At 41.0% G+C, this 22,634-nt stretch overlaps 1 protein-coding gene across 1 annotated transcript in view; it reads left to right on the top strand.

Moving 5' to 3' along the window:
- The first annotated feature begins 5,202 nt into the window (after positions 1–5,202).
- Positions 5,203–22,634, top strand: part of LOC126480715 (uncharacterized) — a 54,777-nt gene continuing 37,345 nt past the window's right edge. Inside the window, exons 1-4 of the mRNA XM_050103968.1 lie at positions 5,203–5,438; positions 5,520–5,716; positions 5,788–5,929; positions 6,128–6,211. Coding sequence (XP_049959925.1) covers positions 5,367–5,438; positions 5,520–5,716; positions 5,788–5,929; positions 6,128–6,211 — 495 coding nt within the window. The 5' untranslated portion in view covers positions 5,203–5,366. The remainder of the gene's footprint in view (positions 5,439–5,519; positions 5,717–5,787; positions 5,930–6,127; positions 6,212–22,634) is intronic.

Raw genomic sequence — 22,634 nt, 5'->3', positions numbered from 1 at the left:
GAAGAAACAAATAACTATAGCTATCTGTTGTTTAAAATATCTTCAATTCAATTTATTATCATCCATTTTATCATATACATGATATAGGAATTGTCATACAGAAAGAGAGAGAGAGAGATTTATATTTTCAACAATTAAGGGAAATAACATTTTGTTAGTTACACTTTACATATTTTGTCTTCTTTTTACATGAAAGATGAGAAAAAAATTTACAAGGTTTATACAAAGAAAAATTCATTAAGGGGAATAACATTTTCTTAATTACACTTTAATATTTTTCTTAATTAAACTTCACATATTTTGTCTTCTATTTACATGCAACTCACAATTCTGTTGATTAGGAAAGGACAGTTTACAGGATCGATATTTGTAGCAGAAGTTGTCCTTTTGATACACAATCACTGTCTATCAACTATTTACTTGTAATGTGTTCTATAACTATAACTGTACAACACTGATCATGACTGCTACATATCATATACAGCACATCCATGTGGTCAGCCACTTGCATTCTTACTGTCATTTACATAGATTATGAAGGTTTCCCTAAGTGGCCAAAAGCACACAGTTTACTTCTTAATAATACTACCAAGCAGCCTGATTGTCACCCCAAGACAGTCACTCAGTGCTAGTGACTCCAGTTCACATGCGTCATGTAAAATGCCTGAAGAGAGATCTTCGTCACCAAAATCACTACTTAGGTAAGTTCATTGCACTGTTTATTTCAGTTCCCCACTACAATTTTCTTATCGTGTACATGGCATAGTACCAGCGTATACATGTGTCATTAGGCTTGATAATGCTTCTGCTTACACCGTCAATTTGCATGTACTGATATATTAGACCATTTCACATCTTCACAATATAGCTGTTTTAGACTGCCATCCCAAATCCTACATGACTGTGCCATCTTATCATTAATGAAATCATTCTTTAGCAATCTAATAATAATTTTTAATCTAAGAATATGTGTTTCGTAGGTGCCTCTGTTTTATAGCTGGTTTTAAGACACCCTTAGCCAGTGTTTCTTATGCTAACAGCCAGTGGTTCAGCACCAAGTGGACATGTTACTGTTATGTCCCTTAATCAATAATTTTCCACTACACCCATCTGTGCCAAGCTTAGCAAGAAAAAAACTGCTTAGTAATATGAACTGACAAAGTATGAAATTTTATATCCAGTTTAAACGACAATAAAACTTTGATTGTAATTACTTGTCTTTTAGAGCTCTTAGAATCACTCAAAGTCAGTATCTATTGAATCTTATTATCTAACTTATTACCAAGGGAAAAATACTTTTTTGCTACAATGTGATTTAGCTTCCTTTCTTTCTACAGCTATTATAAATCTTTTCTCAAATAGAAATCTATATACATATATATCTTCATAGTCTGATGAACATAGCACAGTAACTGGCTCATCTAATAAATTGCTAAAAATATTACATCTTACAGAAAAATCACCCAAAACGGCCTTGCTGTGCTGGTACTGCAAATGGCTGAAAGCAAGGGGAAACTACAGCTGTAATTTTTCCCGAGGGCATACAGCTTTGTTGCATGAGTTAAATGATGATGGCGTCCTCTTGAGTAAAATATTCCAAAGGTAAAATAGTCCCCCATTCAGATCTCCAGGTGGGGACTACTCAGGAGGATGTCGTTATCATGAGAAACAAAACTGGCGTTCAACGGATCGGAACATGGAATGTCAGATCCCTTAATAAGGCAGGTAGGTTGGAAAATTTAAAATGGGAAATGGATGTGTTAAAGTCAGATATAGTGGGAATTAGTGAAGTTCAGTGGCAGGAGGAACAGGACTTCTGGTCAGGTGAATACAGGGCTATAAATGCAAAATCAAATAGGTATAACACAGGAGTGGGTTTAATAATGAATAACAAAATAAGAACATGGGTACACTACTATGAATAGTATAGTGAATGCATTTTATAGCCAAGATAGACACGAAGCTCACATTCATCACAGTAGTACAAGTTAATACGCCAACTAGCTCCACAGATTGAGAAAATGTATGATGAGATAAAATTAATTATTCAGATAGTTAAAGGAGACCAAAATTCAATAGTCATGGGGGCCTGGAATTCGATAGTAGAAAAAGGAAGGGAGGAAAAAGTAGTAGGTGAATAAGGATTGGGGGAAAGGAATGAAAGAGGAAGCCGTCTGGTAGAATTTTGCACAGGGCACAATTTAATCATAGCTAACACTTGGTTTAAGAATCATGAAAGGAGACTGTATATGTGGGAAAGACTGGAAGACACCGGAAGGTTTCAGATTGATTATATAACAGTAAGACAGAGATTTCGGAAACAAGTTTGAAACTGTAAGGCATTTCGAGGGGCAGATGTGGACTCTGGCAATTTACTGGTTATGAACCACAGAGAAAACCGAAGAAACTGAAAAAAAAAAAGGTGGGAATTTAAGGAGATGGGACCAGGATAAATTAAAAGAACCAGAGGTTGTAGAGAGTTTCAGAGGGAGCATTAGGGAACAACCGACAAGAACAAGGGAAGGGGATACAGTAGAAGAACAGGTAGTTTTGAGAGAGGAAATAGTGAAGGCAGCAGAGGAGCAAGTAGGTAAAAAGATGGGGGCTGGTAGAAATCCTTGGGTAACACAAGAGATACCGAATTTAATCAGTGAAAGGGGAAAATATAAAAATGTAATAAATGAGTCAGGTGAAAGGGAATACATAGTCTAAAAAATGAGATTGACAGGAAGTGCAAAATGGCTAAGCAGGAATGGCTAGAGGACAAATGTAAGGATGTACAAGTGTATATCACTAGTGGTAAGATAGGTGGTGCATACATGAAAATTAAAGAGACCTTTGGAGAAAAGAGAGCCACCTGTATGAATATCAAGAGCTCAGATGGAAAACCAGTCCTAAGCAAAGAGGGGAAAGCAGCAAGGTGGAAGAAGTATATAGAGGGTCTATACAAGGAAGATGTACTTGAAGGCAATATTATGGAAATGGAAGAGGGCATATATGAAGAAGAGAAGAGAGATATGATCTTGCGTGAAGAATTTGACAAAGCAATGAAAGACTTATGTCGAAACAATGCCCTGGGAGTAGACAACATTCCGTTAGAGCAACTGATATCCTTGGGAGAGCCAGCCATTACAGAATTCTTCCATCTGGTGAGTAACATGTAAGAGACAGGTGAAATACCCACAAACTTAAAGAAGAATATAGTAATGCCAATTCCAAGGAAAGCAGGTGCTTACAGGTGTGAAAATTACTGAACTATCTGTTTAATAAGTCTCGGTTGCAAAATACTAACACGAATCCTTTACAGAAGAATGGAAAAACTTGTACAAACTGACCTTGGGGAAGATCAATTTGGATTCTGGAGAAATGTAGAAACACACAAGGCAATATTGACCCTACGAGGTTAAAGAAAGATAAACCTACGTTTATAGGATTTGTAGACTTAGAGAAAGCTATTAACAATGTTGACTTGAATACTCTCTTTCAAATTATAAAGGTGGCAGGGATAAAAAACAGGGAGCAAAATGCTTTTTACAATTTGTACAAAAACCACACGGTAGTTATAAGAGTCGAGGGACACACAAGGGAAGCAGTGGTTGAGAAGGGAGTGAGACAGGATTGTAGCCTATCGCCTATGTTATTCAGTCTGTATATGGAGCAAACAGTAAGTAATAAATTTGGAGTAGGAATTAAAGTCCAGGGAGAAGAAATAAAAACTCTGAGGTTTGCCAGTGTCATTGTAATTCTGACAAAGACAGCAAATGACTTGGAAGAGCAATTGAACAGAAAGGATAGTGTCTTGAAAGGAGGGTATAAGATGAACGTCAACAAAAGCAAAACGAGAATAATGGAATGTAGTCGAATTAAGTCGGGTGATGCTGTGGGAATTAGATTAGGAAATGAGATGCTTAAAGCAGTAAATGTGTTTTTCTATTTGGGGAGCAAAATAACTGATGATGGTCGAAGAAGAGAGGATATAAAATGTAGACTGACAAGGGCAAGGAAAGCGTTTCTGAAGAAGAGAAATTTGTTAACATCGAGTATAGATGTAAGTGTCAGGAAGTCTGTTCTGAAAGTATTTGTATGGAGTGTAGCCATGTATGGAAGTGAAAAATGGATGACAAACAGTTTAGACAAGAAGAGAATGGAAGCTTTTGAGATGTGGTGCAACAGAAGAATGCTGAAGATCAGATGGGTTGATAATGTAACTCATTAGGAGGTATGGAATAGAACTGGGGAGATGATAAATTTGTGGTAAAACCTGACTAGAAGAAGGGATCGGTTGGTAGAGCACATTCTGAGGCTTCAAGAGATCACCAATTTAGTACGGGAGGAAGTGAATAATTTGGAGTGTGAACTGAAGTCCAGGAGAAGAAATAAAAACTTTGAGGTTTACCAGTGACATTGTAATTCCATCAAAGACAGCAAACGACTTGGAAAAGCAGTTGAATGGAATGGACAGCATCTGGAAAGGAGGATACAAAAAAAAACGAAAACAAGGATAATGGAATGTAATCGAATTAATTCATGTGATGTTGAGGGAATTAGATTAAGAAATGAAGCACTTAATATAGTAGACGGGTTTTGCTGTTTGGGCTTCAAAATAACTGTATCAACTATGAAACGAAAAATAATCTTAAAGGCTTAAAGTCAGCCAATAACAAAGTGAGATGATGGACTGATTAGAGAGCCTGTGTAGGGATACAGGCTCTCTAGGACTGATAAACGTGCAACGCTCGAAGTGGCCTCAGAGAGAACCAAGTCGCCTTACTGTAATTCCCCTGATCGAAACTCATTTGAATTATTTTGTCGTTATTAGCAAACCTAGTAGCACAAGGTATTTACTTAATTTTTACCTATTTAAAAAAATGACTTTCCACTGGTACGGTATTTGCTATCAAGTGTGAAAAAAAAAAAAAAAAAATCAACCTTATTCCACTTGCAAGCTTACTGCCGCAGATATTCAAAGCTCTTCGAATTTCCTCTATACACGTTAGGATCTGTTTGCGCTTTTTATATTCAATAAATCGCCACGAATCTCGTGTGTCTGCATGACAGTTACAAGATGGTCTGCCATCTGTCGTTCTAGGACAGGAATTTTAGCGGCAAGAGACTACGTTCTGGTAAATGACGTATCAGACGATCAAGTCACTAACTAGTATTAGAGATAACCTCCACCTTCCATTTTGTCTTACAATCATATCTGCGCAAGTTTTGGTCGATAGGCTACAATTTGTCTGTGCAGGTGTAATGGGCGTGTGGTCTGGGCTTTAAACAGTTTCATGTACATACATGGCACGCGGCTACTACCTATGCAACGCTGGTTTGATCGATAACGTTCGCGAAACACTTCTGTCAAAAGCGATATGCTTACGAGAAGAGAGAAATTGTTAATACGTCCATGGCAGCAGAGAAGATATAACAATCATCGACGCAAAGTTGGTATTCGTTGATAAATGACATTTGATGGATTTGTAAATGAGTGATTTGGTGCTTCAAACTTTTAACCTCTTGTATAGGTCCAGTCCGCGCTCCCTGCCATAGATTCAAGTCCTCCACCAACACGACAGCACGTGTGTTGCAAACTGAAGAAACTACAGTGGGAAGAAGAGCGCTGCGCGCGTATCGAGGAGGATAATTTTAGGCTGCTACAGCGAATGGGGCATATAATGAGGACTAATCGACTGGATAATCATTGGACGAAAACACCGCCTAAGTAACACGCATTCTGGTAAAGATTAATCTTAGTAATAAGTATAAGCTTTTTATACCTATCTTTTGTTTCAGTTTTCTTCATCGTGTTGGTATATATTACCAACCAACAAAGAAGGAAACTTTTGGGGAGTCGATTCCGTCTTCTGCTCCAAATGGAAGTCGCAAGAATGTTCGCTGCCAAGCATGTAGCACGGAAAAAAATTATGAAAGAAAGGTAAGACAGCGCGTTAAATGAGGGCTTTTCGTAACATTACATTGACTGAAGCACCTCGGTTTTAAAATGGGAGAATCCGGTAAAATCGAAAGAGTTACAAAAAATAAAAAACGAAAAATAAGCGCACTTGTATATCAGTTAAAATATGCTAATAATGAATTGTATGTCACCGTAACGTGCGTCTCTTGTATTTTATAGATAACTCCAGAAACGCCATTAGCATGGGAAGTTCGGAACACAGATTTTGCGAAGCCTCTAAAACCAGAGCGTGCCAGATCTGAGGTAATTGTTAAGAATCAATACAATATTTAAGTACCAAAAGAACGTACACAAGCAGACAGATAAATTCATCTCAGTAGTGTACTAGGCACAAACTGCTTACATTGCATAAAAAAATCGAAACCAGAATTCGCCCTAATATCTCTAAATGCTACAACAAATGAAACTTATATGTCACTTACCAATAACATGACTTTTACATTAGGTAGGGACGCAGAAGCAGCATTTTCGGTTTTTTTTTTTATTTTTTTATTTGAAAAGCAATGGCTAGAAACTGCTTGGGGCGGCCATAAAATTTCTTCCAGACAAGTTTTTTTTATGAACTTTAATGACAGCAATAATGATCAAGTAATTATCATTAGTTTTGCTGCATATGTGTACTGCATAAACATCACTTTTGTAATTTAGACATCACTTCGGCCTCTTATGTTATGTGTCAATAGATTGTTTAACACTGGCTGCTGCGAGACTACTGCCAAACATGGCAGAGTTTCACATCTTGTGTCCAGATGCTCCACTCTGTTTAGTATATTGATCTGAACTTGTATTGTGCGTAATATTATAAGCCTTCTACATTACATCATAAGCCACCCTATAGCATAGTGGAGGGTGCCTTATACCATTGCTAGCCATTCCTTTTCCTGTTCAAAGTATAAATGGAGTGACAAGAAAGTTTGTTTCCTTTAGAGATTCCCATTTTGGTTCATGGAGTATTTCCATAATACTCGTGTTGATTGAATCTACCGTTAGCAACTCTAACAACACACCTCTGGATTGCATTGGTGTCTTCCTTAAATCAGACCTGGTAGGTATCACGAACACTCATAAACAGTACTCGAGAGGTCTTTGTGCAGTCTCCTTTATAGATGAACTACACTTTGCAGGAATTCTCCCAATTAACGAAAATAGACCCTAAGAGCTTGCTCCATTTCATGTTACATTGCGCTGCATTATGCTTCAGTGTTAAATCAATGTGGCTGTGTCAAGGAGCAAACGACTAATACTGTTTTCAAACAGCACGGGATAAACTAGCCACCGCATGTTTTGCTGTCTACTCATTGTATTGTTTTACATTGATTATGGCAACATTTCACAGCTTTACAATTATTATTAAGTGATAAAGACTTAAAATAACTCAGAAATTGTCATCTCCTTAGCCTTAAGTGGTTGTAAAATAATAATAATAAATAACTGCTGTCATGCTGTTTTTGTCCAACTATTATTGTTACTAACTCCATTGTCATGTGAAGAGTCATTTCAAGTAGAAGTTTGTCTGCTAAACATTCTTAAATGGTTTTGCTGATGCTATGCCCTTGTTTCATCAAGGACTGTCTTAGTAATCACTTCAAGACCATATTCTCTCTTTATTCAATTGACATGAACAGGACTTCTTAAATAAAAAGTGGCTGTCACGAGAAACAGACTATTCAGACAGAATTCATTCTCAGTTACTAATGTAACACGCATGACATACAATTGTGTTCACTGTTAAACACTACTGCACAGCATTAATGATTTACACCACATTGTATAAGCATTATGGACATGTAGTTCAGTTGCTGACTCAAAATATACTACATATAGAGCAATCTTTCCTCAAGAAGGAACTTCCCAGAACTGAAATTGATGAAATTTATCCACACACTGCCTTAACAAAAATTAAATAAAAGTAATGGTATCAGTATGTAATATTACCAGCATCCTTATTACTTTTAGTTTTATTGGTTGAATTTACTGTCAAACAAACTATTTTTTTATTCACAAGACCAGTTTTAGTACAATCTGCTATCAAAAGAAGACGTCAAATAGAAATTACTTATTTTCAATTTACTGTTAGTAAATAGTGGTCTGTATCAAGAGAGAGAGACTCATGGTATCAGCCATGGGTCAATTCAGTAATGAATCAATATGTTCAATGGATAAAAAATAGCTTGCATGTAGCAAAGCTATGAAAAATATGATTACGAACTTCCATATTTTGTCCATTACTGTGTGTCATTAAAATTACTAAATATACACAGTTGTTAAAAAAATATTTCCTTAAGCAATAGACACTAAAAATGAGAGGTACAATCCTAGTTACAGGCATCAGAATAGGTCTAGAGATCACTTTTTTTATATATCATCTGCCAAGATGTTTAAATAAAATCGTGAAATTCACATGGGAGGAAGACGGTTCAAATCCGTGTCCAGCCATCTAGATTTTGGTTTTCCATGATTTCCGTAAATTGGTGCAAGCGAATGCCAGGACAGTTCCTTTGGAAGGGGATGGCCAATTTTCTTCCCTATCCTTGACACACAATCAGAGTTGTGCTTCATCTCTAATAACCTCATTGTCAAGAGGATGTTAAACCCAATCTTTCTTCGTGTGACATTCCCTTTAGGATGCATTCATAAAAGCTGACTTAACATGTAGAACAACACATGACTCATCATCCAATTACTATACAACTCAGAATCTCCAAAGTTTGTTGCTAGGTGGCAACTGTAGTTTCATCTTCAGTAGGAAGAGAGATTAGGGTTTAACATCCCATTGCTAACAAGAGCGTTAGAGACAAAGCACAAAGTTGGATAGAACAAGGATGGGGAATGAATTTGGCGCATAATTTTCAATTGAATCATTCAGAATTCATCGATGTTGATTTGGGAGACAGCAAGATGGTGTCTTAGCCACTGGAAACACCAGTCAGTGTCTCCGACTGCTTTCCAGCAGATCGGTAGGGCACCTTACTCCAGTAATGGTCATAGAGAATGAAAATCTTGGAAAACTATGTGCCTCGTATAACATATGCTGCTGCTGAGAAATATATTAGTTATACAGCTGCTCTATAGTTCAGTTGAAGCAACTCGAGATGACTAATGGTGTGCTTTCCAGTGTTCCTGCTGAGTTATTGTTTTTATTTTATGCACACAATGTCGATGACTGATGCAACCATCTTCTTCAGGTGCTGCAAGTTTTGCTTTTATGTGTACTCGCTTTCTGGACTCCGACCAGACTTTTAATTACTGTTGGTCTCACATCGCTATTATAACCGAGTTAAATTCCCACTACATGCTTTGATGCTCTTTTGTTTTACAGAGCTCACAAATTCTCTCAGTGTTTTCCAGCTCTGGGGAATACGTTGGTTGCTGAGATTTTAATAAATTGAGCATGGGAGCCCAAGCATTACTTAAATTTAATCCTCCATCCTTGTTTGTTAGGTTATCTGATATCTTATCTTTGTAGACTCCTTAATCACACTGTTCTACAAACTTGGTGTTTGCACCGCAATACTGGTGTCGTCGTGTTTCATTTCATGATTATATTTGAGGCTGTGCTTGGTGACAGCTGATTTACATCGTTGTTTCATTCAAGTGTGTTGCTGATCCCCTATGCATCTCTCCATGACTTTTCTTATAGGAAACGCCACATTTGCACAGAATGCGATATACACCTGGCATTTGGAGACCTAGATCGACTTTAACATTACAAAGAATACTTTTTATCTTTTATGAAGGGAGCAAAAAATTACAATGGATGCCATATGAAGGAGTCTACCAATCTTACCGGATGTTGGACCAGCGTAAGGCAGATAAGCTATTTTTGGCTCAGCTTTCTCAGTCCAAACCTCATACTCAGGCATTCTTGAATTTTCATGGCGTCAGCCGTTCAGTTTGATGGTCTGAGTATCCATACCTTTGGAACATTATTTGTAAGTGTTCTACTTCTTTAGTGAGGTTCTCCTTGTCTGATAGTGTTTGAGCTCTATGGAACAGATTCTTTAGTGCTGACTTTCTTTGTTACGAATGATGATGGCTGGAGGCATAGAGATAGAGGTCAGTGTGCGTAGGTTTTTTGTATACACAGTGACCCAGGGAATCTGTTCATTCTTCTCTTAACTAACATATGTAGGAAAAGTCATTGGCCATCTTTTTCAGGTTTCATTTGAATTTAATAGATTGTGTTTAAACGTTCCAGGAACTCTAAAGGTTTTCTGCTCCATCTGGCCGATTTTAGTGCCTATGCTTCAAAGTGTTCCCGTATAGGTTAGCCATGACAAGTGGTAATGGACTATTCATTGCCATGCCTTCAGTTTGTTCATAACATTTTCTGAAAAAATGGATACTCAGATCATCAAATTGAATGGGCTACGTAGTCAGAATCGAGAATTGTTTACATCTTTGCTCATTTTGTGATCCATTTACCACAGCTGTTAAACTTAAATGTTTATATCATGATTTCATCAGCTTTCTAACGTGTGTGGTATATGGAACAACAGAGAAATTCACATCACCACTTGCAACTGCTCTTACACAGTGTGTCACATCTTTATATTATTGAGTGGGTTACAACATCCCACGACATTTGAAAATGGCCACATGTCAAAATTGTGATTGCAACAAATAATGTTTTAATAGCCATTTTTATGGAATGATTTCATTTAAAAATTTCATGAAGGCTGTGGACGAGTTATCATCAAACTGAGTAGGAAGTTCAGATTGAGGGAGAACAGCCAAAAATCACTTGCCTACCTTATGCTGGCCCATTAACTGCAAAGATAGGTAGACTCCTACAGAAACATAGCATCCAGTGTATTTCACTCTCATCAACAAAGATAAAAAGTATTCTTTTTGATGTCAAAGATGATGTAGGTCTCTGAAAGCCAGGTGTGTATTGCTGTCCATGCAAATCTCGCATACCCTATTTGGAGCTGACTGTCTGGGAGCATCAGCAACACACCTGACTAAAACAACCAAGCAAGTCAGCTGGCACTGAGCACTGCCTCAGATATGAAATGAAATACAAGTCCAGTACTATGGTGCAAACATCAAGTTTCGGGGACACTGCCATTAACAAGTCTTTGAAAATGAAGATGTCAGAAAACCTAATGGACACAGATGGAGGTTTGAATGTAAATAATGCTTTGGGTTTGGAACTCAGTTTATTAAAATCTTACAGACCAACATGTCCACCAAACTGGAAAACTGAGAGAATTTGCATTTAATGGAACGTCAGTGAGAGCTCTGTTAAACAAAAAAGTATCAAAGGGCACAGTGGGCATTAGTAATCGAACTGAGCTATAAATAGCAATGTGGGACCAACAATAGTTCACAGTTCGGTTGGAGTCCAGGCAGCAAGTGAACAGTGAAACTTGAGCAGCTGAAGAAGGTCATAAAATGGAAACAACAACTTGACAGAACACCCAGAAGTACGTCATTAGTCAATTGTGCCAAGAAAACCTGAGAGACCGCTACTTAAGGTGATGGCTGATGTGAAGGTGATGGTTGATGTGGACAACTCTAAATAAAATGTTCAAATGTGTGTGAAATCTTATGGGACTTAACTGCTAAGGTCATCAGTCCGTAAGCTTGCACACTACTTAACCTAAATTATCCTAAGGACAAACACACACACCCATGCCCGAGGAAGGACTCGAACCTCTGCCGGGACCAGCCGCACAGTCCATGATTGCAGCGCCTTAGACCGCTCGTCTAATCCCACGCAGGCAACTCTAAATAATCGCCATTACTCTTTCATGTGAATTTATCCAATATGTTGTTTCTTTTACACAAGTTACACATCAAAAAAAGTTTTGCATCAGCCCAGTTCCCAGAACTCCTGAAGATGGATGGTGACTGGATACTGTATCACAGACCCAGTCCCTTTGATGGTTCAGGGATGTCACTAAAGCCACCTGAAGATGTAAATAACCATGCATGAGCAGCACCGATTAGACTGAGGGGGTCTGACAGCCTATCAGTTCCAGTCATTCCACCAAGAAGGAGGTACGCAGCTCATGTTGTCTGTAGTTCAACCATGCCTAGACAGTCAATACCATGGTTCAATCACGTCTGCATTGTTACTCTGTGCCAGGGAGGGCTCTCAACAAGGGAAGTGTCCAGGCCTCTAAGAGTGAAAAAAATCGATGTTGTTCGGACATGGAGGAGATACAGAGAGACATGCCTCGCTCAGGCCGCACAAGGGCTACTACTGCAGTGGGTGACCGCTACCTTCGGATTACGACACAGAGGAACCCTGTCAGCAATGCCACCATGTTGAATAATGCTTTTCATGCAGCCACAGGATGTCATGTTATGACTCAAACTGTGCGCAATAGGCTGCTTGATGCGCAACTTCACTCCCAAGGTCCATCTTTGCAACCACGACACCATGCAGCACAATACAGATAGGCCCAACAACATGCTGAATGGACCACTCAGGATCAACATCACGTTCTCTTCACCAATGAGTGTCGCATATGCCTTCAACCAGACGATAATCAGAGATGTGTTTGGAGGCCTTGGACACACTGTCCAGCAAGTGTAGCAAGGTGAAGGTTCCCTGCTGTTTTGGGGTGGCATTATGTGGGACCCATGGCGGTCATGGAAGGTGCCATAATGGCTTTACGATACGTGAAAGCCATCCTCCGACTGATAGTGCATCCATATCAGCAGCATATTGGCAAGGCATTTGACTTCATGCACGACAATTCGTGCGCCCGTCATGCACATCTTGTGATGTGATGAACCCTGTCGAACATGCCTGGGATAGATTGAAAAGTGCTATTTAGGATGACGTGACCCACCAACCCCTCTGAGGAATCTGCGCTGAATCGCCGTTGAGGAGTGGGACAATTTGGACCAACAGTGCCTTGATGAACTTGTGGATAGTATTGGTACAATGAATACAGGCATGCATCAATGCAAGAGGACGTGCTACTGGGTATTAAAGATACCGGTGTGCACAGAAATGTGGATCACCACCTCTGAAGATCTCGCTGTATGGTCGTACAACTTGCAATGTGTGGTTTTCATGAGCAATAAAAAGGGCGAAAATGATGTTTATGTTAATCTCTGTTCTAATTTTCTGTTCAGGTTCTGGAACTCTCAGTACCGAGGTAATGCAAAACTTTTTTTGATGTGTGTATTTTCAAAACCAAAGATTGTGTTGTCATAAAAATCAAACACATTAGAACAATTTTCTACTGGCAGTTCATTTCCTACAAATGTATTTCACTTTTTTATGCAATTACCATTTACTTCCAAACACATTTCATATGATTGCACTACTTTCTTTGTCTTCTCCGTACAGAAGTTTTCTGTCTTTGAATGTAACCAGTTGAAAATAGCAGTCTTTAGGTACTGCTCAACTTCCAACTGTTGCAACATGGTTGGTGGTACCTGGGGTGGGGATAGGGGAAGGAATAGTCTTCTGGAAGATCTTGCTGTGCATGTGTAATTACTTCACACACTGCTCCTTGAGGGTTGTAAGAGGTTAAACATCTAAGATCATCTGTCTCTTATTACCCCCAAGGGTGGGATCTGTACCCCCATCTGTCTATGTTTAAAGTTAATCCTATGTGCAAGTGTGAAAATATTATCCAAATGTTTATGTAGCATGTATCTGAGGGTATAGCCCCATATTTACCCAGTGAAATGTGGGGAAACGCCATAAAACCAAATTCAGGCCGGCTGGCTCACCATCCTTTGTTGTTAACCTGTGAAATGGATTTGATTGGGGTTATGCTTGCCTACCCAAGTCTCACAAGAGGTGCATTAACATACTCAGTTATCTGGTTGACACCGTATCCCTCGCACAAGCAATTTGGACTCCTTTGCCTACTTTCAGGAGAAGTTTGTGTCCTGTAATTTTGATGACCTCGAATTGCAATGGATAAGATATTTCCGTCATGGCACTGTCACTCAATACAATAAAAAGTAATATTTCAGAACTGGGGGGATGTAGTACGTTGCAAGGAAAGCAATGACGAGACAGGATCACCTTCGGGGAAAATTGCTGACATGTTGGCACAGTGGCATTGTTCAAGACAGAGTATGAGAAACTGTGTAACAGATCTATCAATAACAAGATGCCATTCAAATTTGCCCATTGAGTGGTTCTCTCACCACCGGGTTTAGAATACCAACTTCAATAGGGGCAGCCTGAAGGCACCACCACCTAATGTTGTCTGGCACAAACCAATGGCAAGCATCTCTAATTAACAAGTCATGGGTACAGAGTGCTGAAACTAGTGGACAGTCCGTGTATGCTGTACCCCTGGCACTATACTGTCGGTAATTAGCCCCTTTTTACTACACCAAGATTTTAGAAGCAGCTTTTCTGCATATTTTTGGAACGTAACTATTGAATTAACATGACTGCCGCAAGTCTGCCACTGGTGGTCACAGCAGAGCACTACACCTGACGCCATGTGCCCACTGCTGGATGCAGTGAAACCTCAAGCCTCATGCCGTGGACCAACCTGGTGACGAAACGTCCATCACTAAGTGTGTGGCAGTCTACATTTTAAATAAATTGACCAGCAGTATCACATTTTATGGGACAAAAGTAAAAGTGGGGGACTTGTTTTGTGAGGTGACTATCTGTTCTGCTAATTTATAAGTATCACATGTAATTGACCCCATTTTTTAGCAAGTGGATGGCTGTGAGGCCAACAGTGGTCACAGCAGAGGTTCACAACTGACGCCGTGTGCCTGTTGGCGGCTACACATTCCACTCTGATACAGTTTACCTTTCAAAGGTGTGTAAAGCTGGAGGAAAAAGAAAGTAGTTCAGAATGTTGACTAAGATGTTGTACCTGCCTCCTTGTACAGCAGCTTCAACTTAATCAAGAAATAGAAATTAATGCGCAGTACTGCACTATATACAGTACTAAAGATAGTGGAGGGTGCAACCACTGGTGGGCACATGGTGTCTTGGCCTGAACCTCTGCTGTGTCCATCGGCAGCCTCATGGCAATCAATGTGTTGATTAAGAGTATCACATGAACAGATTCATTATCTACCACCCACCCACCCACCCACCCACTCACTCACTCACTCACTCATTCAATCATTCCTACTGATTTGTTTGTTTACATTATATCATTTTAAAGAGGGGAAGGCAGCTGCAGACTCTTGCACCTGTTTTTGAAACAAAGTGGACACAGCTGAATTTTAAATCTTATCCTTAATGCGTTGACTGCTGAGCAGAACTGCACACCTGCCGCCATGTGACTGACAGTGGTTACAGTCGAGCCTCGTGTCTTATGAATTGCACCTGGCCTGATGGTGAAATATTCATCACTAGGTGTTCAGCAGTCAACATTTTCATGCAAGTAGCAGTTTGGGGATAATCAATGACATTGATAAGGACAGTTCCGAACTAGCTTCCTGCGCCATCGATTTTGGATGGCAAGTCTGTTTTGTAAACAATTCGCAATCTCATCAGCTGTAATTGAATCATTTCCATGAAATCAACAAAAAGATTGTCTTTTTAGTCCTGTAAAATAACAACCATCATTTTTCAACTGAAGTAAGGCAGGGTTTTTGGAAGATGTTTAATGATGGCCATTGCATTGGTGTGTAGGAAGCTATGTCCCCAGTGCTCGCAACAATATGAAAAAAGAATCCACATAACATTCTTTGCTTTTTGTGGTTGTTGGTAAACATTTTTGGTAACCTTCTTACACAGTTTGCGATATCCAAGTTTCACCAGCCCGAACACCAATCATCAGTCAGATTGCAGTTTTTGCCTTGCTTGTTGTACAATTTCATTGGCCTAGATATTAAGCCTGTCTCTGCCATTTGTTATGCACATTTGCACAGCTACTGTTAAAAAGCTTGCACCATTGTTTAATCTTTCCATTTTCCATTGCTGTAGGCCCATAAACAAGGCACAATTTGTGTTGAATTTAGACAACTGAAGATTTGTTTGAACACAAACACAGCATGACTTTTGCAATTGACAGAAGGAACAATTTTCCGGTCCAGTCCAATATGTTTGCTTTCACCCACCATCAAACATGTATAATCAAGACAATGATTTCTGTAGCTTTGTAAACAATCAGTTGGTGGCACTCCATTTGTTAAGCTTTCTTCCGAGCTACCTACATTTAAAAATAAGTTAACAGTCCTTACTTCTCTAATATGCCTTGTTGCTTTGGATATGAAAATAGTCACTACAGAATTCAGCACAATATGTACTTACTAGCAATTTTTGCCTTACACCTTAATACTCTTAGTTGTCAATAAGATACTTCAGTTAGCCTATAACTGTTGATAGACAAGTATTGTAGTTAGGAATTGAGAAATTTTACAACTGTCCATTTTTAGAGTTTAGATGTGAGGTAAAAGCTTAAACACTAGTGTTATCAGGTGGAGAGTAGAACCCTGGTGTGATGCAGTTAATTGATAATTATATCTCACCTGTCAACTTGCATTGTGCACTATGTATGTGTGTGTTCTGTTGAAGATAATATGTTTCATGTTTGAGCCATGGTCATCTGTGTCTCATTTCTGTGTTTCTCTGCTGCTCATCTTCTCTTCTATACATTAGACTGTGAAGTGATATTTTTTGTATTCACACTGACTGTACATTTATAAGAACACATTAATGAAGTGGTTACAGTTTTGAACTCCCAAACCACACAGACCTGTAAACACGAGACAAGATTTGACTGCACACTACCACAAAATTTTGAAAATGCCCTTGTGGCTTCCTTAATGGGGTGTATTGGAGTCACTCTCCAATTAAAATTACCATTGCATAAAGAACAAGACAATCAACAAAAATTGGTTGGGAGGGGGGGGGGGGGGGGCAGCATTAGCATGGTAAGCTATAGGATAAGTGGCCTTTAAAGAGCACACTAGTTGTTTTGGAGTGCTATAAATGATAAAGAACTGGTTCCAGCTGATCATATGACCCTCCACCACTGATGCAGTTGGTTGTATGGGTTAAACTCATTAAGATGAGTCAACATGAAAATGTGACAGAATAACAGAAAGGAGTTATGTGTAGACATGCCCATGACCACAACATCTTTGAAGATGCTTAATTTATTGGTGTCCCAACACTAGTTGTCTAGAACAGTCACAGCCAAGTTAACCCTTGAGCAGGGGCACCTATGTATAAAGTGTGCCAACATTGTCTTTTACCATTCGATTGTTGTTTTACAATTGTAAGCCCATATCTAGTTCTTCATTATTCCTTCAGCTAACACAGTGATACATTCATACATCCAAGTGAGCATTAGTAATATAAAATAAACATATACAGTAATAAACATGTACAGTAATATAAAATAAACAGACGAGGACAAAATTTACAGTCTGTGCAAGAAAATGACCCAGATTACAAGCTAGCAGCACAATCCCACAACTAGATAGTTGTCTACAAGATAGTAATTGAACAAGTAGATGGCTGGGATCTCATGCAACTGCCCTGTTTTAGTGGTTCAAGTGGCTAGTAACTGTGAGGAAACATTTGTATGCGGCTACAGAGTGATATAATGAAAGTTTATTTTATTATTATTTAATTAAACAGAGCTTTAGCTCATATTACGTAAGTTTTTTTAAATTAAACTCAGATTAAATTGCAAGTTTGCTCATACATTATTACCTTGGTATTCATACAGACAGCTATTTGTGAGGTATACAAAGTAAGCCATGCACTTGTTAGAGGGTTAACAGGGTGCAATAACAGGTGTCATAAAAAGATACTAACCATCAGGGACCGGACAGTTAGTTTCATACCCGACCAGAGTTGCTGCTGTCAGTGACTCCAGGTGAAGCTTGGTCAGTTTCTGAGCAAACATTGCAAAGAGAATGCAATAGACACTGGAAGTGAGTACTTGGGAAAGGCCCTTCCATGCAGTGGCACATAAAACTTGTGACCAAACCCTAACAATTTTGATTGATTTATTAATTGAGAGGGTTTATGGGACCAAACGTCAGTCCTGCGATTCCGAAGTTACTCATAGGAGAAATAGGATCCGCTAAAAGTGAATGGATCCAGTCAGGAACAAATAATGAAGTTAAAACACACAGTAAAAGACATAAGAGGTGAGACCATATCTAAAAACTAGAAAAAAGGATGGTCTTCCCATGGAGGAGTGGTCACAGGGCCCTAGACTGAGAAGACATAAAGGGAGGTCTCAACCACAACCACCCTGCCCCTGTCCCAGGAGTAAAGCAAAACCTTATATCTGGAAATAAAATTCACTTTCAGAGGCAAAACTGAGGACCATTTCAACCATCCATGAATTGTCTGCTAATATTAAAATTAAGAACTCTGGAAGACTGTACGTAGTATGAAGGGCCAAAAGAAGGGGACATTCCACCAATGTATGGGATACTGTCAGTCTGGCTTCAGATCCACATTGTGGGAGCAGTTCGTTGTGCAGGAGGAAGCAATGAGTGAGCCTGGTATGACCAATGTGTAGTCAGCATAAAACAGTGGACTCCTTCCAAGAGGAGCGGAAGGAAGAATAGACTCCTTGATTGTGCGGAGTTTATTACTGTGAGCAGTAGACAGCAGATGTCATCTCACTTTTAGGCAGATAGAGATTTGGCATAGATCCACATATCCACAGCTGGAATCATGAAAGGGAATAAGTATTTGCTTCTCTAACCAAATGGTCAGCCAGTTCATTCTCTGGGATGCCCACATGACTTGGGTCCCAGAGAAAGACAACTGAGCAGGTGGCACGGCCAAGGGCAGAGAGGAGGTCATGGTTAGCAGAGACCAAAGGGTAATGAGAGTAGCATTGGTCAGTAGTCTGCGCAGGTTGCTCATTGAGTCAGCACAAATAAAAACACTGTGGAGGAAGGACTGAGAAACAAAACGGAGGGCTCTATGAATGGCTATAAGCTCTGCTATGAACACACTACACGATTCCGGCAATAAATGGTGTTCTAAGCCAGTAAGAGATTGAAAGCGTATCCCACCTTACCTACTCTTTTAGAACCACCAGTGTAGAAGATGGTGGCACCCTGGATGACACAAGACGCTGGAAAACCACAGGGGTGGCAGAGACCTTAGGGCCCTGGAATAGGTCGATCCTAACCTGTGGTCTAGGCATCATCCAAAGGGAGGTTGGAATGAAATACATGGGGTACATTCCAGTGAGTGGAGATGGAGATCCTGACAGAGGGAAGTGAGACCCATTCCAACTGGTAATCCCACCCATGGGCGGTTGTCAGGAGGGAGACACCTCTCGTTTGCAAACAGGACAGGGTACACGGAATGGTCAGGGAACTGGTGAATGGTAATTGCGTAAGGAACCAGGAGTTCGCTCCGTCGTATTTGTAGAGGGGACAGCACTAGTGCGAAACGCATCAATAGCCAGACGCGCCCCACGGTGGTGAACGGGGTCAAGTATTTGCAGAGTGGAAGGAGCTGTTGAGTCATAATTCTGACTGCCATAATTTTGACTGCCATAATCTAGTCTGGACAAGACCAGGGCATAGTAAAGATGGAGAAGATTGGTACAGTCTGCACCCAAGATGTGCGAACCAGGAGGCAGAGAGCATAAGCTTCCACATGCATGTGGTCTTTAGGTGGTGATTGTGATGCAGCCATGTCAGCTGTTTATCAAAAGTAAGGCACAAGAAATGGATCTATGTTACAACACCAAGGAGGTGGTCACCTAAATAAAGTTCTGGATCGGGGGGTGGGGGGTGTTACTGTTGGTTGGTGACAAAAATGCTTAAGCCATGTTTTGGAGGGAGAAAGCTGGAAGTCATGGAAGATGGCCCACACACAGGCCCGTCGGATGGCACCTTGGAGCAAGCACCCAGCAGGTGCTAACGAGTGGGAGCAGCACCAGGTGCAAAAATTGTCAACATACAATACCGGGATGACTACAGGCCCAACAGAGGTTACGAGCCCATTGTGGCTATGAGGAAGAAGGTGACACTTAACACAGAACCATTGTCCTGAATCTGAATAGTGCTGAGTGAAGTGCCAACTCAAATCAGAAAAGCTGGTGAGATAAAAAAGCGTGTCGCGAGGTGTTCTGTAAGGATTGATGGATCAGTACACAGAGCATGCTGCAGGATAAGACCTTGAACGGTGGATTGTCGCTGGCAGCCCAGAAAGCTATGGAGCTTGGACCAAACCAGCAATGAAGAGGCATATGTCCCCAGGTAGGAAGGTAGCACTCCCAACATTCCTTATTACTCTGCTTAATAAGGTAACGAGCCTTAGCATGGAGACCTTTAAAAGTGAGGAGAGTGGTCTGCGAAGGGTATTGTTGAAATTGCTGCAGAACACAATCGGCAGTCGTGGACGATGACTGCTACATCCTTGGTCCACCACATTACTGGTCGATGACGAGGCAGACCTGTGGATAGGGGGACAGCAGTGCCAGCAGCATCAAGACTAGTGGCAGAATTACCTTGCACGACCCCATCAAAGCAATTCGAGAGGGAGGTGTCAAAGTGCACAGCAGATGCGTATAAAGGCCAAGTGGCACTGCAGAATGCCCAATGTGGGAGCCTCTCTGCCTAGTGGCAGCAGGGGAATGATAGAATCACCAGAAAGTGATCACTGGTAAGATCATCATGGGATGATCAATGTAGGGGAAAACCACGAGAGCAGGGGAGGACATCATAAGATTGATAGCAGTAAAGGTGCCATCAGTGGCATTAAAGTGTGTAGGGGAACTATCATTGAGGAGACACAAATCGAAGTCTGTAATAAGTTGGTCAGTTAGGAGATTCTTACCCATTGATGTGACCCTTCCCCACAGTAGGTGGTGGGCATTGAAGTCCCCAAGGAGGAGAAACACGGGTAGGAGTTGCTGTATTAATGTAGACGGTTCAATATAAGGAGTCACTAATGACATTGAAGTGAACCAAAGTGCATTTTCCAGATGCTACCCTGTGGCCAGCATCATTTTAACAGAATGCCCGATAACCACAAAATGTTGGAGAGGGGTCATCACAAAAGTGCGTTTCTTGAAGAATAAGACAGGATACAGAATAGGAGCAAACAAGATGATGTATTTCCGGTAGGTGACAGTAGTATTTGTTGCAATTCCACTGGATGATTGTGTGGTGAGAGTCCAAGTTAGGCATAAAGAAGCCGAGAGGAGGTCATGTCACTCTGTCAGTAGTAGTCATCCATAAATAAGATGTCAGGCTAAGGTTGCGAGGGGGAGATTGGACCTCTGTGGGCACCGGAGGGGGCCTTGTCTTGGAACTTAAGAAGAAGTAGTAGTAGTAGTAGTAGTAGTAGTAGTAGTTCTCCTCCTCCTCCGGAGATGGAGGAGGGCAGCAGTGCACAGAGGGAGTACAGGTATCTGCAAGATCTGGAACCGAAAGAGAGCGGCGACCTTGAGGTGTACAGATGGTGTGTCCCATGGCCGAGTTGTGGTAGGAGGCTTCCGGCCTAAGAGACACTGAGGATAGGGGTCCCTGAGGGGAGCCCCATGACTGGCAGGTGTTGAAGAAGGGAGCACTTCTTCAGCCGGGGTGGGGGAGTGGCTTCTGGACAGGAGGTTATGGGAACTGCAGGGGAGGGGGAGGGGAGGGAAGGGCAGAGTGGGGAGGGGGATGGGGCTGGGGTATAGAAGAGGGAGAAGGGGGAGAGGGTGTAGCAGAGGAAAAAGTTGAAGAAAGTGACACTGGATGAAGTCTCATATTTCTGGCAAGCCTCAGCATGGGACTGGTGATCTAGTGGGTGTCCACAGTCACCACATAGAGGGTCTGCTGTACAGCAGGAAGACCTATACTCAAGACGCGAGCACCTCATGGGTGGTGAGACTGTGGTTTCACATCACATCTGGAGCACATAACCTTGACCACCTCGGAGGGTGTCCCCCTTGAAAGTCTGAACGGAAGCGCCAGTATTGGTGCAGTTGTCTTTGCAACCCTTCTCCACAAGTCGAACAAAATGAATGCTGCATTGCTCCAGATTAGACCTACGAAAAATCATTCCCTGGACCATATTCAGAGATTAGTGAGGAGTAATAGACACTGGGACATTACCAAGACAATCACAAGCACAATAAACTGCAGATTGGTCAGCAGAAGACGATTTGATCAACAGGAAGACCGACCGCATCTTACTGAGAGACTCCACTTCACCAAACTTGTCCTCAATATTCTCCACAAAAAAACAGTGACTTTGTGGCAGTGAATGCGACCCCATCCATCGTAGTTCGAAATTGAGGTAGTGGCGAAAGTGTTTCATGCCAAGATAGCGAGCGTGGCCCTCCTCCCATGGTGTAGCCAGGGAAGGGAAGGCTCTGCCAGGTCATGAAGCAGCATTCAATGATCCTTCACCATTTGAAGAGAGTGCCATTTGAGAACAGCCAGATTTTTGTAGCTTTATACACTTCATGTGTCAAACCTCTGCCCTGATACCACCCACTCTGATCAGAGACCCTCCCCATGGGTGCCACCCAGTCATAGCAAGAGCCACGTGATGCACAGCAGCCATTGCTGGAAGTTCCAATGCACTAGGAAGACAAGCAAGCAATCCTTGGCATACATGGAGAGGGAACAACTCGGGCATCAGTAGCGTTGATCCCTGTGTTGTCAGGGGGCTCAGCCAGACAAGTATGTAAAAGCCCCACCACATGGACTGGCTACACCTGCTGGTGACCTAGCAGGGTGGAGGGATGTTACAGCAGGGAAGGAATGGGGTGGGGGAGGGGAG

This window comes from Schistocerca serialis, chromosome 5, assembly GCF_023864345.2.
Source record: "Schistocerca serialis cubense isolate TAMUIC-IGC-003099 chromosome 5, iqSchSeri2.2, whole genome shotgun sequence".
Lineage (NCBI taxonomy): Eukaryota > Metazoa > Arthropoda > Insecta > Orthoptera > Acrididae > Schistocerca > Schistocerca serialis.
This window is presented reverse-complemented; position numbering and strand designations above follow the sequence as displayed.